This window comes from Oncorhynchus mykiss, chromosome 24 (assembly GCF_013265735.2).
Source record: "Oncorhynchus mykiss isolate Arlee chromosome 24, USDA_OmykA_1.1, whole genome shotgun sequence".
Classification (NCBI taxonomy): Eukaryota; Metazoa; Chordata; class Actinopteri; order Salmoniformes; family Salmonidae; genus Oncorhynchus; species Oncorhynchus mykiss.
Window position 1 is genome coordinate 6,306,820 of NC_048588.1, and position 16,695 is coordinate 6,323,514.

General features: G+C 44.1%; 1 protein-coding gene across 2 annotated transcripts in view; it reads left to right on the forward strand.

Moving 5' to 3' along the window:
* The window catches only part of LOC110503587 (latent-transforming growth factor beta-binding protein 4), a 70,780-nt gene that overhangs the window by 21,102 nt on the left and 32,983 nt on the right, over positions 1-16,695 (forward strand). For both annotated transcript variants that reach the window (XM_021581993.2, XM_021581994.2), the window contains exons 5-6: positions 2,722-2,934; positions 15,469-15,693. In XM_021581993.2, the coding sequence (XP_021437668.2) occupies positions 2,722-2,934; positions 15,469-15,693 (438 nt within the window). The remainder of the gene's footprint in view (positions 1-2,721; positions 2,935-15,468; positions 15,694-16,695) is intronic.

Sequence of the window (16,695 nt, forward strand, 5' to 3'; positions counted from 1 at the left end):
AACCAAAGTCTGCTATGTAATATGGGGAGTTATTTCCAATCGTTCAATCTCTTCATAATGTTGATCTGCTGATTTGCCTTGGACAAGGCTGGAGAAAAACCCTGCAAACATAAAGGCCATCATGCAGACGTATACACACTCATCCTCCATGAAGATAAACAACACACACACACAGTTCCATTCTTGGTCCTTTACAGAGCCACTAGACTGATTGATAGTATTTTGGTAGCTGTTGCTTCCATGTGTGAAGGGGCAATCTGTTGTACATGGAGCAGAGCTTCCTGTTTGTAATTGGAATAATACTCCTATCTGGGGAACATGTGGTTGTGTGTGTGAGGAGGACTGGTCTGGACAACTGGCAGAGGGATTGAGTGCACTGAGACAGAGACCCAGGCTGCACTAAATGTCCTGAACCTGCAGGACCTAAACATAAAGGACTTGCTTCCTCCAGGGTGAAACTTCACGTTCGGATTCATATGATTTACTGGCTAACTAACAGCAATTTACCATAGCTAATAATCCCCAACCTTGGAGCATTTTTATGGCAGTATTTGAAAGGTTATAAGTGAATGCTAATTGGACTACAGTTTTTACATTGACTAATATCCCTCATAAAACACTTAAAAAGGAGGCAAAATAACCTGAACTGTGACCTCTTTGACCCATACAAGAAAACATTGTGAACAACACCTGTCCTGAGCAGACACCAATACCTCCTCCTCCCCCAGCAAGACAGGAACCCACAGTCCAGACCCAGACGGCTCGTCCCAGCGGTAGCATGGTCATTTACTGTGTGTCCTAGCCTACGCCAAGGCCCTCCCCTCTCTCTCTCTTTCTGGCAGTGTATCCCAACTCCCAGCCTCCCAGTCCTGGCCCATAATGACTCACTTCTCTGGGCCAGGCCAGGTTGAGCTACAGGTGCGGGTCAGACGAGCAGTGCAGTGCCAAAGGGCTGTTACACAAACAGAGGGGGCAGGGAGACTGCCTCCTCAGGTGGTTCAGACACTCCATATAAGGGATGACCACTGAGCAAAGTACCAGTGTACCTGTAGTTCCTTTCAGAACCCAGGAGGAGCTGTTACAGAACCTAGCTCTCTCTAAGTCCTAGCTTGGTCCGTTCCCATGACCTGTATTAGGTCATTCTCCCTAATTTGTTGATGACCCATAAGCTTCAAGTAAAACATAATTCTCTCAGCACTTAACCTCACCTTTGATGTGGTCTAGGGCCTTGGTGAAGTTGGCTAGCGTGTGCCTCGCTTCGCTGTCCTCCCATTCCTGTCTTCCAGGTTTTATACTGGTGAAACTGGAGATATTGCTGTAATGGGGCACCTGTGTTTGAGCCCAGTCCAACGCAGCTGTTTGTCTTCCAAACTGGACAAGGCATTTCTGCTCAGCTTTGCTTAGGGATTCATTATTAGTGAATATAAAGAACAAGTCATGTTTGTAAAGCTAACGACCATACAGTTTTAGCTCATAACTTTAGCATTACAATGAATCTCTTTATAAATTGTTTTTCTATATTTTCCATTCTTTACCATTCCTTTCCGAGCAAAATAATTGAGGTGTTTCCAACCAACCTCCTTTTTTCCGAATCGAGTTGGGATGTTTCTGGGGGTTTATATCCATGAATGACCATAAAATGATTTTTTTAAACATTTGACTCCTATAGTTTTCTGATGTGATGTTTTAGTTTAGTGAAAGTGATGTGATTTCACCCTAGTGGGCCTACAGGTCCAAGTAAGACTGATGTGAGCCAGTGCAACGTGGATACAGCTTGTTTCTTTCCCCTGTTGCTCAGGAATGAGCTGGCTCGGTAAGGCAACAGGTTTAATGCACATTGTGTATGTCATGGAAGAGCCTGTGGGGCTTGTGAAATGACATCTCTAAAAATGCGTAGTGAAAGGAAAATACCCCCCCCCCTTTCCCGCTCCCTTATGAGCAGAACGAGAGAGAGAAAGATGACTTCACCACCACAGTTTACAACGCCAGCAAGGACCTGAAACTCAAACCTTGCATCACCCACCCAACTCCCTCCTTGTGGTCTCTTCCTCAGATGACAAAATGGTCCATGTTATGAAACTATAGGGGGGAGGGGGGAGTACAAGGAAAAGGGGGGGGGGGGGGACAAAACAGATTACAGTTACAGCATAACGGCAGGGTACAGAGAGAGGGTCAGGGGCCGCAGTGAAGAGTTCCCAGTACAGGGGGATGGATTGGATCCCTTATAAACATTGTGTTTGGAGGCTCGCCCAGAGCATTCTCGCTATACTGCTTCCAATTAAGTGGACAGGCACTCTCTTAAGAATTATTTTTTTTATGTAGCACTCACACACACGGGTGCTTCCCTCCTCAAAGTTCATAATTTCTTTGGTTGGTGTGTTTAGGGAAAAAAGAAGGGAAGCGTTGGGTCTGTTTTTCTTTTTTTTTCTTCTCCTCTCTTCCTTCCCCTCCTCGTCCTGCGCTAGTTGCAAGAGAGTGAGAGAGAGAGAGAGAGAGAGAGTGTGTGTGATTGAAAGAAGCGTAAGAGTAAGCGTGGAATTCCCTGGTCTTCCCCTCACATCTCTTCCTGCCGTGCACGGCAGCTCTTCTCGTGGATCTCTGTGGTGTCTCTTCTCCGTGGGATGCATCGTCAGTAAACGGACGGCACCATGCTCCAGCTCAGACCCAGACTCAGGCTCCTACCGCTGCTCTACCTCTGCTTCGTCTTTTTCCCCCTTCCAGCCAGCAACCAGACCGCCGGCCACCGAGGAGGAACGGCAGCAGGGGCAGGAAGGAGAGGAGCTGAGCGCATCAAAGTGCTCTTCACCCCGACCATCTGCAAGGTGCGCTGCACCCAGGGACGCTGCACCAACTTCTGCGAGCAGGGCAATGTGACCACCCTCTACAACAGTGAACAGGGGGGCCGGGCTGCGCTGGGACCGGGCTTCAGAGTCTGTAAGTTATCTCACTTGTTATCTCTGTTTACCATCTCTCTCTGTAAGCATGTAGTATACTGTATTCTCTCCTAGCCATAAGTAGCCAGAGGACTCAACTCGGGCTTCATTTGCCCCACTGAGACCTTCCACTCTGGGATCCAGACAGAGTGACATTATGGGTAAGCCACTGGGAATGATGAGCTGGAGGTGTGGTTGTAGCATCACTGTGATTTTAGGTCAGTGGTGGAGACAGGTTTGGGAGAATGGTAAGGGCTAGACCTTAAATGTGGACAGGTTGGAGGGATGAGAGAGTAGCCCCTTGGCTCTGCTGGCCTCCTTTACAGGTATTCACACCGTCTTGAGAGGCAACCATTCAGACGTGCACATATTTACCCAGGCTCAGAGCAACTGCGTTGGGACCGTGCTTACATGAGATCCACTTCAAATAGTGTATGCGTGTGCATGTGTGTGTGTGAGAGAGAGAGGGATAGACAAAAACAGAAAGATTGTCTCCCTTCCAGCACCTTGAGGAATGTATGACCAAACATCAAGGTTAATGTACTCTTTGATGGATCCATTCTACATGCCAGGGAATCTCTATCTCCTCTCAGACTGTGTGTGTAATGTGTGATCTTATGACAGTGAATCATTTGTTCTTTGGATGTTCTTTCTGTCTGTTGCCATATTGATAGTTTTCACATGACTGGGAATACAGCTATGCATCTGTTGGTCACAGATACCTTAAAAGAAAAGTAGGGGCTTGGATCAGAAAACCAGTCATTATCTAGTGTGACCACCATTTGCCTCATGCCGCGCGACACATCTCAAGTTGCATAGAGTTGATCAGGCTTTTGATTGTGGCCTGTGGAATATTGTCCCACTCCTCTTCAATGGCTGTGTGAAGTTGATGGATATTGGCGGGAACTGGAACATGCTGTCGTACATGTCGATCCAGAGCATCCCAAAAATGCTCAATGTTGACATGTCTGGTGAGTATGCAGACCATAGAAGAACTGGGACATTTTCAGCTTCCAGAAATTGTGTACAGATCCTTGTGACATGGGGCCGTGCATTGTCATTATGAATGGCACGACAATGGGCCTCAGGTTCTGGTCACGGTATCTCTGTGCATTCAAATTTCAATCAGTAAAATGCAGTTGTGTTCGTTGTCCGTAGCTTATGCCTGCCCATAGCTATCCGGGTGGCTCGTCTCAGACGATCCCACAGGTGAAGAAGCTGGATGTGGAGGTCCTGAGCTAGAGTGGCCTTTTATTGTCCCCAGCACAAGGTGCACCCCCCGTGTAATGATCATGCTGTTTAATCAGCTTCTTGATATGCCACACCTGTCAGGTGGATGGATTATCTTGGCAGAAGAAATTATCACTAACAAGGATGTAAACTAATTTGTGCACCGAATTTGAGAGAAATTAGCATTTTTTGTGTATGGAAAAATTCTGAGATCTTATTTCAGCTCATGATACATGGGACCAACACTTTACATGTTGTGTTTTTTAATTCCATGTCTGACTTTCCCTTCAAGTCATTTTTACGGAGGTTATTCAAGTGTGGCTCTAGCAACCCACATTGAGACTCTAGGCTTCCAGAGAAGACATGAGGAGAAAAGTTTGAAATGTGGACCAGCTGGATTCAGCTGATTCTCTGTTTGTTATTCCTGAGTGTCAAGAAGATGCACAAGCCAGGTCTCCTACAGTATATCACTGGTCTCAACATGCAGGTGCACAGAGGAGATATATCATGATGTCTTAAACCACATTTAGGGTTATATTCAGTACAGGGTAGTAAATAAAGTGGTATTTTACCACTCTCCCCCTTTTCTCGCTCGCTCTCTCTCTCCATCTTTCTTTATCCATCTCTCTCTTCATTTCTTTCTCTCTCTCCATCTTTCTTTATCCATCTCTCTCTTCATTTCTTTCTCTCTGTCTCTCTCTCTCTCTCGCTCTCTCTCTCCATCTTTCCTTATCCATCTCTCTCTCCATTTATTTCTCTCTTAATTTCTCTCTCTCTCTCTCTCTCGCTCTCTCTCTCTCTCTCTCTCTCACCATCTCTCTCTCTCTCTCTCTCTTCATTTATCTCTCTCTCTCTGTCTCTCTCTCTGTCTCTCTGTCTCTTTCTCTCTGTGTCTCTCTATCTCTCTCTGTCTCTCTCTCTCTCTCTCTCTCTTCATTTCTCTCTCTCTGTCTCTCTATCTCTCTCCCTGTCTCTCTCTCTCTGTCTCTCTCTCTCACCGTCTCTCTCTCTCTCTCTGTCTCTCTCTGTCTCTCTCTCTCTGTCTCTCTATCTCTCTCTCTCTCTCTCTCTCTCTCTCTTCATTTCTCTCTCTCTCTCTGTCTCTCTCTCACAATCTCTCTCTCTCTCTTCATTTCTCTCTCTCTCTCTTCATTTCTCTCTCTCTCTGTCTCTCTATCTCTCTCACCATCTCTCTCTCTCTCACTCTCTCTCTCTCTCTCTCTCTATCTCTCTCTCTTTGTCTCTCTCTCTTTCTCTCTCACCATCTCTCTCTCTCTTCATTTCTCTCTCTCTCTGTTTCTCTCTCTCTGTCTCTCTCTCTGTCTCTCTCTCTGTCTCTCTCTCTCTCTCTCTCTCTCTCTCTCACCTCATTTATCTCTCTCTCTGTCTCTCTATCTCTCTCTCTCTCTCTCTGTGTGTCTCTGTCTCTCTCTCTCTCTCTCTCTCACCATCTCTCTCTCCCTTACGCCTGTTATTTCTTCACCCTTCCTCTTGATCTTGTTGCCCAGCTTGTTGTAATCTTGCATACTCGTTTCTATAATGCAGTCATTCGGAGTGCGACTTCTTTACACACTCGCTGCCTCCTAGACTGAGACATTAAGGCAGACCGACACAAGACTCCAAATCCGTCCAGGGATTAAGTGGAGATTAGCTGCATTTGTTCAGTAATAAAACTAAACTTCAGTGACCAGACCACGGCTGCCTCGTGTCTGGCTAATCAGAGAGATTGTGTGTTTTTGTCTGTGTTTTGATACACCGGGCCAGAGTGATTGTACTTCCTCATAGTTTCTGAACAAGCCTTAGTTTTATGTTCTGAGCCAGAGTGCCTTGACCCTAGACGGGGGACTTTTTAGATGTTTGAGAGTTGAGATGAGAGGAGTTAGTTGCATAATGTTTGGAAATGATCGACGGACACGACTAGGGCCGTTGCATATGAAGCTAATCACAGCCACGTGTTTCCTCTGCTACCATCATGTCCATCAGCGCTAGCTTGTTACCATCATCACATCATTTATATCCAGGCTCCATAACGACCTCTCTGGTTTATAGGGGGTGGTAAATGAATGCACAAGATGTGTTGCAATGTTTAAGACGACTGCCTTGAAGATGGCTCTTGAATTACCTAGATTACATAATGCGATAAAATGCTACACCCTAATTATTGCCACTAAGAGCCATCTGTTTAATTGGGTAACAAATCAAATTGTATTGATGTAGACTTTACTGTGAAATGCTTACTTGATATTTATTGGAAAAGATCATCACCTTGCACTTTCCCCACCCTGTGAATTTAATAATGATTTATTTAATCTGTGGCCTAATAAACTGTTAAAAAGTGTGTGTGTGTGTACGTGCGTGTGTGTGTGTACCGTCAATATGCATGTGTGTGTGTGTGTGTGTGTGTACCGTCAATATGCATGTGTGTGTGTGTGTACCGTCAATATGCATGTGTGTGTGTGTGTGTGTCCGTGCGTGTGTGTCCGCGCGTGTGTGTGTCTGTGTGTGTGTGTACCGTCAATATGCATGTTTGTGTGTGTGTGTGTGTGTGTGTGTGTGTGTCCGTGCGTGTGTGTCCGTGCGTGTGTGTCCGTGCGTGTGTGTGTGTGCACCGTCAATATGCATGTGTGTGTGTGTGTGTGTGTGTGTCCGTGCGTGTGTGTGTGTGTACCGTCAATATGCATGTGTGTGTGTGTGTGTGTGTGTGTGTGTACCGTCAATATGCATGTGTGTGAGCGTATGTAGGGTGTGGGTAGAATCTAGTGAGTGTGCACAAAATACAATAAATAATAAAGCGGGTCGGTAACCAGGTTAACCTCCAACCTTTTTATGCAAATAAAGTACATGTCCGATAAATAATGTCATGACAGGCCTGATGGAAACATCATTTTTTCGGTAGATTTTAAAATGTCGACAAAACAAAATATACTAGATGGGATCTTTTTGTGTAGGCAAAATGTATTATGCGAGAAATGCTTGTGGAAATGCTTTTATGTGCATATACTGATATAATAACCATCATATCGAAGTAAACTCGGGAGTCGCAAGATGACATATTGTGTGGTCCTCCCACTATGTCGGGAATGCATGCAGTTTATTAGGCTACAGATTAAATCTATTTATTATTAACTTCACAGTGTGTTGAAAGTGCAAGGTGGTGATCCTTTCCAATAAATATCAAGGGTCTTATTCTGGTGACATGATAATAATGCTTGGCTGCCGTTTGACAAATAAAAATGATCTCGCTCTTTTGTTTGTAGTAATTTCAACATGTAGGTTATACGTGCGCTCTCGAGCACACGTGCCAAATCCAGAGTGGGTACACTCGCTATATAACTCAACATTGTTTGTGAGAACCATCAGTGGAGTTGAAAATGCGATGGAAACCCATTTAACCTGTATTTATATTCGGCACATGGGAATTTAACCGCAAAATTGATTTGTATGTGCACTACGTCATCACGTACAGCCTTTGATCTGCAAAAAGTACATTTGATGGAAACATCTCTGTTGGGAATATGTGCATATGCAGATTTGAGAATATTAGCATTAAAATCTGTCGCCAATTGGATGGAAACCTAGCTAATGTAAATAGTCCTGGTAGGCATTTGATTAACTGTTCAGCAGTCTTATGGCTTGGGGGTAGAAACTGTTCAGGAGTGTTTTGGTCCCAGACTTGGTGTGCCGGTACCGCTTGCCATGCGGTAGCAGAGAGAACAGTCTATGACTTGTTTGGCTGGAGGCTTTGCCAATTTCTAGGTCCTTCCTCTGACACCACCTGGTATAGAGGTCCTGGATGGCAGGGAGTTTGGCCCCGGTGATGTACTACACACTACCCTCTGTAGCGCCTTGCGGTCAGATGCCGAGCAGTTGCCATACCAAGCGCTGATGCAGCCAGTCAAGATGCTCTCAATGGTGCCGCTGTAGTTCTTTTTGAGGATCTGAGGGACGATGCTGTCACGAGAAGTTTTATCCCAATGTTCTAACTGAACTATTTTATAGCTTTGACCAATTCTCAGAGGTTGTAAGGCTCTGGTTAATGAAGAATTAGACAAAGTACCAGTCTGCAATAGATCAACACTTTATTCAGAGAGCGCTCTGCCCCTCAAATGCAGAGCCAGTCTTTTTATACACATACACACACACAATTTCTTATCATAGGCTACTCCCTGCTTAGACAGGCAGTATTTATCCCACTACCCCCATACACAGTTATCTCGTCTCACAGTTGCTCCCTGCTTGCATAGCTACAAAATAATACATTACCCTAGTTATAATTCTAACCAAGCTACACACATCATCAGATGATATTCTTATGATTCTAACACATTTCACACAGTTATACAGTTTCAAGGTGGAATACTTTAGTCATTATCTTAAACATACAAATTCTTCTATCAGATGCCAAACCTTTTCATCATCCTGAAGGGGAAGAGACATTGTCATGCCCTCTTCACGACTGTGTTGTTGTGTTTGGGTCATGATAGGTCCTTCGTGAACTTGATGCTCTCGACCTGCTCTACTACAGCTGTGTCGATGTGACTGGGGGCGCGTTCGGTCCCCCCCACCCATTTGCTGTAGTCCACGATAAACTCCCTTATCTTGCTGATGTTGAGGGAGAGGTTGTTGTCTTAGCACCATCCTGCCAGGCCCTTGACCTCCTCCCTATAGGCTGTCTCATCGTCGTTGGTGATCAGTCAGGCCTACCACCGTTGTGTCGTCGGCAAACCTAATGATGGTGTTGGGAGTCGTGTGTATTAGAGGTCGACCGATTAATCGGAATCGGAACAATTGGAAATCGGTATTTTTGGGTGCCGATTTATTTTATTTTATATATTATATTATATAATTCTTTATTTAACTAGGCAAGTCAGTTAAGAACACATTCTTATTTTCAATGACAGCCTAGGAACAGTGGGTTAACTCCCTCGTTCAGGGGCAGAACGACAGATTTTCATCTTGTCAGCTTGGGGGATCCAATCTTGCAGCCTTACAGTTAACTAGTCTCATTGCACTCCACGAGGAGCCTGCCTGTTACGCGAATGCAGTATGCCAAGGGAAGTTGCTAGCTAGCATTAAACTTATCTTATAAAAAACAATCAATCATAATCACTAGTTAACTACACATGGTTGATGATATTGCTAGATATTATCTAGCGTGTCCTGCGTTGCATATAATCTGACTGAGCATACAAGTATCTAAGTATCTGACTGAGCGGTGGTAGGCAGAAGCAGGCGCATAAACATTTATTCAAACAGCACTTTTGTGCGTTTTGCCAGCAGCGTTTCGTTGTGCGTCAAGCATTGCGCTGTTTATGACTTCAAGCCTATCAACTCCCGAGATGAGGCTGGTGTAACCGAAGTGAAATGGCTAGCTTGTTAGCGCACGCTAATAGAGTTTCAAACGTCACTCGCTCTGAGCCTTCTAGTAGTTGTTCCCCTTGCTCTGCATGGGTAACGCTGCTTCAAGGGTGGCTGATGTCGTTGTGTTGCTGGTTCGAGCCCAGGGAGGAGCGAGGAGGGGGATGGAAGCTATACTGTTACACTGGCAGTACTAAAGTGCCTATAAGAACATCCAATAGTCAAAGGTTAATGAAATACAAATGGTATAGACGGAAATAGTCCTATAATTCCTATAATAACTACAACCTAAAACTTCTTACCTGGGAATATTGAAGACTCATGTTAAAAGGAACCACCAGCTTTCATATGTTCTCATGTTTTGAGCAAGGAACTGAAACGTTAGCTTTCTTACATAGCACATATTGCACTTTTACTTTCTTCTCCAACACTTTGTTTTTACATTATTTAAACCAAATTGAACATGTTTCATTATTTACTTGAGGCTAAATTGATTTTTATTGATGTATTATATTAAGTAAAAATAAGTGTTCATTCAGTATTGTTGTAATTGTTATTATTACAAATACACTGGTAAAAAAAATCGGTCGATTAATCGGTAGCGGCTTTTTTTGGACCTCCAATAATCGGTATCGGCGTTGAAAAAATCATAATCGGTTGACCTCTAGTGTGTACTGTAGTATTGTTTCTCAATGTAGGCCTATGTCTACAGTCAACTTTGAACATTTCATTAATTCATAATAACTCAGACTTGGTAAGCTTTAAAAATCTACCAAGCCAGTTGTTTGTTTTCCTATGACCTGAGTAATGCCCCATACAGTACCTTGTATAAACAGGCTCGGGGAAAGTCCCCTCCCCTTTCGTCCGCTTAGCATACATCTGGTTTATAGGCTTGTTCCTAGACCAGGTCATTCAGATGATGTCAGCTCGAAGTCAGACTTATGCACAAACAAGCCATGTTACTGGCCAGTCACATGTCCGGTGGGGTAGCATGAAACAGACAGACCAGTAACAATGGCTCATTATCCCCTTGCACCAATCATGTTACATTAGACACTACACAGTGCTCAACTGTGTACTAGTGTAAAATATATTGTACTTGTTTTGTCTTGCCATACTTACAGTACACAGTGCATTTGGAAGGTATTCAGACCCCTTGTCTTTTTCCACATTTTATTACGTTAGACTTATTCTAAGATGGATTAAATAGTTTTTTTCACCTCATCAATCTACACACAATACCTCATAATGACAAAGCAGAAAAAGTTTTTTATGTTTGCATCACATTTACATAAGTATTCAGACCCTTTACTCAGTACATTGTTGAAGCACCTTTGGCAGCGATTACAGCCTTGAGTCTTCTTGGGTATGATGCTACAAGCTTGGCACACCTGTATTTGGGGAGTTTCTCCATTCTTCTCTGCAGATCCTCTCAAGCTCTGTCAGTAAACAGTAAACAAAATAACAACCGTGAAGCTAATCATATGGACTGTGCTGAAACAAGCCATCAACATAGACAATCACCCACAAACAAACAGTGCAACCCAGGCTACCTAAGTATGATTCTCAATCAGAGACAACTAATGACACCTGCCTCTGATTGAGAACCATACTAGGCCGAAAACATAGAAATGCCCCAAAACATAGAAAAACAAACAGACTGCCCACCTTACTCACGCCCTGACCATACTAAATAAATACAAAACAACGGAAATAGAGGTCAGAACGTGACAGGCGGCCAGCTCTAGGAAGAGTCTTAGTGGTTCCAAACTTCTTCCATTTAAGAATGATGGAGGCCACTGTGTTCTTGGGGACCGTCAATGCTGCAATTTTTTGGTACCCTTCGCCAGATCTGGGGCTAATGCTGTCTCGGCGCTCTACAGACAATTCCTTCGACCTCATGGCTTGGTTTTTACTCTGAAATGCTCTGTCAACTGTGGGATCTTATATAGACAGGTGTGTGCCTTTCCAAATTATGTCCAATCAATTGAATTTACCACAGGTGGATCCAATCAAGTTGTAGAAACATCTCAAGAAAGATCAATGGAAAAATTAGGCACCTGAGCTAAATTTCGGCACTCATAGCAAAAGGTCTGAATACTTATGTAAATAAGGTATTTTTGTTCTTCTAAAAAAACTGTTTTTGCTTTGTCATTATTGTGTGTAAATTGATGATGGAAAAAAAGTAATTTAATACATTTTACAATAAGACTATAATGTAACAAAATGTTGGAAAAGTCAAGGGGCCTGAATACTTTCCGAATACACTGTAGTGTCACTCTCTGGTCCTATTTTCTACGACCCAGTCGATGCTCTCTAGCATGGACTTGTGAAAAATGTCTGTCAGGCAGATGTGGTCAACAGAGCCCAAAATATCTCTGTAAATATCTCAGTGCATATTTGACCGTTCAAAGAGAGACCTAACTTTACAACTATTCAAAGCGAGGTGCTATGGCAAAGTTGATCTGGGATGGTTTGGATAACTGCCATTATGATTAGTTTTATTGTTGCAGTTGAACCTCATGATCTCATGCTGATTGCTAGTGTGACAGTATTACTTTCGTCTCTCTCCTCGCCCCTACCTGGTCTCAAACCAGTGACCCTCTGCACACATCAACAACTGCCTTCTACGAAGCATCATTACCCATCGCTCCACAAAAGCCGCAAAATCAGCTATTTCAAGGTATCAGAGCAAGTGACTTCCCCGATTGAAACATTATTAGCGCGCACCACGCTAACTAGCTAGCCATTTCACACCACGGACTCTCTGCACACATCAACACCCTCGAAGCATCGTTACCTATCGCTCCACAAAAGCCGCGGCCGTTGCAGAGCAAGGGGAACAACTACTTCAAGGTCTCAGAGCGAGTGACGTCACCGATTGAAACGCTATTAGCGCACACCCCGCTAACTAGCTAGCCATTTCACACCGGTTACACTAGCTGCACTGAGGCAAACTAGATGAAGCACTACAGTGAGTCTATTTGCAAGTAAGCATTTCATTATACCGTGTGCACTATGCGGTATCCTGTGCATATGATAAATCAGCTTTGATTTAATTTGATTCCAAATGCCAGCTGGTTTGTTTGAATCAAGTTGCATTGCTGGTATTAATTCTGTATTCACCTGATAATTACTCTTCAGCTTTCTGCTGTATTAATATCCTTCTCACCCATATTGAGGAGTATTCAGGGTTGTCTTGCTAAAGGTTGTCTTGCTAAAGTCAGGGGGTGCATGAGGACATCATGGGTTAAGCATCTCTGTGCAAGCTGTGGAAACTATGGCCAGCTGAACCTTCCTTCTCCTGCATGCAAAGAGGGAGCCCAAATGGCATGTGTCTTTGATTTGCCTCAAAACATTTCCCTGTACACACACACACACACACACACAAACACACACACACACACACACTTTTTGATTATTTCCAGGGAGGGCTAATGCTGTCAACCTTGAAGTACATACACACACACATGCCCAGAATGTTTGAGTGATGACACCCATTTTTAAACCACCATTTGGAGTGAAACCCTCTCAAAACTAGCTGCAAAGCCAGGGGAGACAGGAAGTGATGTCATGGGGTTCCACTGGTGTCCCTCCATCATTTAGACAGGTATTGTGCCTCTAAACACCAATAAAACAGCTTCTGGTGAAAATCAAAACTCTACATGGTGTGATGACCTGTTGTTCCATACTGGCCTGAGAGATGTACTCCATTACATGGATATGAATGCAGTGAAAGACATGGGGAACTTCTCTGAGAAGAGAGGGCTAACGTTGTGTGTCTCATGGAGGGCCTGAGGAGAACTAGGCAGCTGCTCACTGCCTCTCAACAGCTCAGCTGACATCACTGTTTTTCATGGGAGGCACCTGCACCCTTGCCTGGCTACCCATCCACATTGCTCGGGCCAAACGCCACGCCCACTAACGTTTCTTCTCCACGATGAATCTGGTTTGCTCCCTCACCGACGACTTCTCGAATGCGAACACATTCAAAACGTTCTGATTGGTCCCATAAACCGATGGGTTGGACCAGAGCTGGTCTACATGAATCAGCACAAACGACTTCTGGGATGGTAGGGTCAGACTCATGTATGGAGTGATTGAAAGAGCAGCCAAATTAAATTCAGGATGAGTCGTCATGCAACTTTCTCTCACTCTCTGTCTTTTTGCCTCTCTCTTTTCCCATTCTGCCCCTCTCTCTGTCTGTCTTTCCTTTTGTCTGTTTCCCTCTCTTTAAGTCTTTTCCTTTCTCTCTCCCTCTTTTTCTCTCTCTCTCTCTATCTAATTCCCCCTCTCCCTGTGTAAACTCGTGTGGATGGATCCGTTGCATCTGGAGGGACAAACACGTCCGACTCGGAGCAAACAATTAGGTCACCTTCTCAGTTTGCACACTGTACATGACCTCATCACCACGGCTACACCACTGCGGGGAATACACACACTGATACACTGCATATGTTCCACACATGATTTCTCCACCGGAAACCTACTCCACACAGCGGAACGCTGCTGCTCTAGCCCCAGGGGCCGGACACAGGTTCTCTGCGATAGGAACCTAGAGAACCCCTAAGCCACTGTACTGTAAATTCCTCTTGTAAAATGCTTTTTCCTGACAAAACCACCAACCTTTTTCCTGTTCCTCACCATGGCCTCTGGAACAATGGGCAAGGGCATGCCAGAAACTGAGAACAGAGACCTGTACGGTAGTTACCCCGACGCTGACACGCTCACTGGAGCCCAGAGGACTTCGTATTCAGACGGAAAATCAATTCTGTGCCCCCCTAGGGAAAGGAAGAACACTAAAAATGATGGATCAGTGTGTACTTTGGACAGCCTTCAGCTGCCGTCGTCTTTCCAAGTTCCGGGAAGGCTCAGGGAAAGGTGAATGCCTATAATCAGTGTGACTGTCGGGACCTCGTACAGTCCAATAGTTATGTTTTACAGTATCCTCTCCAAACCACTCTGATGAGAGGAAACAGCTTCAGCTGAACCCTCTTTCTTGATTGCAGGATAATTTGAGTGGTAAAATTACCACAGAACACAAACGCAAAGAGTGTTTAAGAGAGAGCAAGTTTATATTCTACCTAATTAAAATGTGGATAGAAAGTCACACAAGCAGGACCATCAGTACATCCATATTTTTCTCTCTCTCTCTCTCTCTCTCTCTCTCTCTCTCTCTCTCTCTCTCTCTCTCTCTCTCTCTCTCTCTCTCTCTCTCTCTCTCTCTCTCTCTCTCTCTCTCTCTCTCTCTCTCTCTCTCTCTCTCTCTCTCTCTCTCTCTCTCTCTCTCTCTCTCTCTCTCTCTGCCTAGCTGTTGTAAAGTAATTTCCATGAACTTGGGCATGTGCATGCTTTCCAAAGTTATTATTATTATGAGCATTAATACAACACAGCCATGTGATATGGAAAGCATGTGCTGGTGGGCACAATAAGCAGAGGCATGGTTTTCGTCAGAGTGCTGCTTGTTTTCCATTCATTGGGGTAAAAAAGGGGGACACAGTGTAAGGATTGTATTTGTGTGTTCTGTAACAAATCAGTGTTGTTTTGAATGGCATTGTTTACAGTGTGCCCAAACGGTCTATCAATTATCTCTGTCACAAGGACATGTGTTGGAGGTTTTCCCTTGTTGTCTTGGTTGGCAAGGTAGGCGTAAAATTGTTTGACTCTGCCCTTGGTTTTGTAGTCGGATTGTATCTGAATCGTGAGTTTGTGTTGTTACATTTGAACCACAACAGGGAGGAACTCTTGTCCCTAATGGTAACTGAACCATAGAAATCACTACAGGACTACAGGACATAAAACGAGAGGGTTATAGTTTCTCTAAGCTCCAGAGTTCTATTTCAGTTGTTGATGTCTTGGACTCCGTGTTTCTCCCTCAATCTGGTCACAGTTATTAACAGAGTCATTCTGTTTGTCTCCCTCCCTCCCTCCTCTGTTTCTCCTATAGTCCTGTGCCCCATGTTGTGTCAAAACGGAGGGGTCTGCATCCAGAAGGATCGCTGCCTCTGCCCGCCAACCTTCACCGGCAAGTTCTGCCACATCCCCGTGGCCATTCCCTCCACCAATGACATTGAGAAGCCTCCGCGCATCCCCTCAGTGCTGGCCAGTCAGCAGCTGCTGACCCAGTCGGAATACATTCTCCCTCTGCAGAGCCACAGTCAGCCCAGCGGTGGTAAGTGTGACAAGGCCGGCCTCATTTGTGGCAGCGGTGGGATCTGAATGGTGATGAATGAAACACAAGTTGCTCTTAAATTAATACATTAGACACAAATCTTTAAAGCAGAGTCTCTAGTGAAGGATCCTCTCCTTGACAGTAAGACTGGGATTCATATCAAATAGAAGAAGGAAGAGCTCTTGAATGAGCACAACAACAGCTAATTATCTGCAAATTATGGTGTGATTCTGACATGTTGATAAAATACAATCATAGCTAACAGCATTTTTTCACATTTTCAAATTAACCATCATGAATTGCCTAATAATGCATTAAAAAATGATGCTTTCGTCTGACATTAGTTATCTGTGGTTTGGCTTTGAATGTGCAAAAATGGTCAACTAAGGTTCACACGTCACACAGTTACACACATCTTTCCTGTAGATTAATTCCATTCAAACTGCACCGTGTGTGCTGAGCTAAAGATGACAGTTATACATGACTGTTTTCCCTTGGCCAGGACTCAACACTTAAATTGTGCCGCTCAGTGCCAATAGGTAATAAGCCTTGAAACACGGACAGTAATTCCTCTAGGTCTCTGAGACATTCACAATCACTAATTTCCCATTGTTTTAACATCATTACAATGCATATTGAGAACACTCCGATTCGGCTACTTACGAATACTCTCACTGTTTTGCCATATGTGAATTTTGGATGTTATGGCAGCCAGATGTTTCTGACCAAATTTTATCAGTTGACATACACTCTCAGATGGTGAAGTATATTTGTACAACATGAAGAAAAGACAAACACTGACGTTTCCCTGCATGGTGGTATTGAGGCCCTGGAAAATACACGTCATCATATTTGCCAATCACTACTAACTACGCAGTTGGTGAAATCTGAAGCTTTAACAGTTACACTGCAGTTAGATGACACTTGTTTTAGGATACAATATGGTTGGTAATCTTCTGCTGCTTTTAAAGATGTTATCATAAGAATGCAACCCTGAGCTCA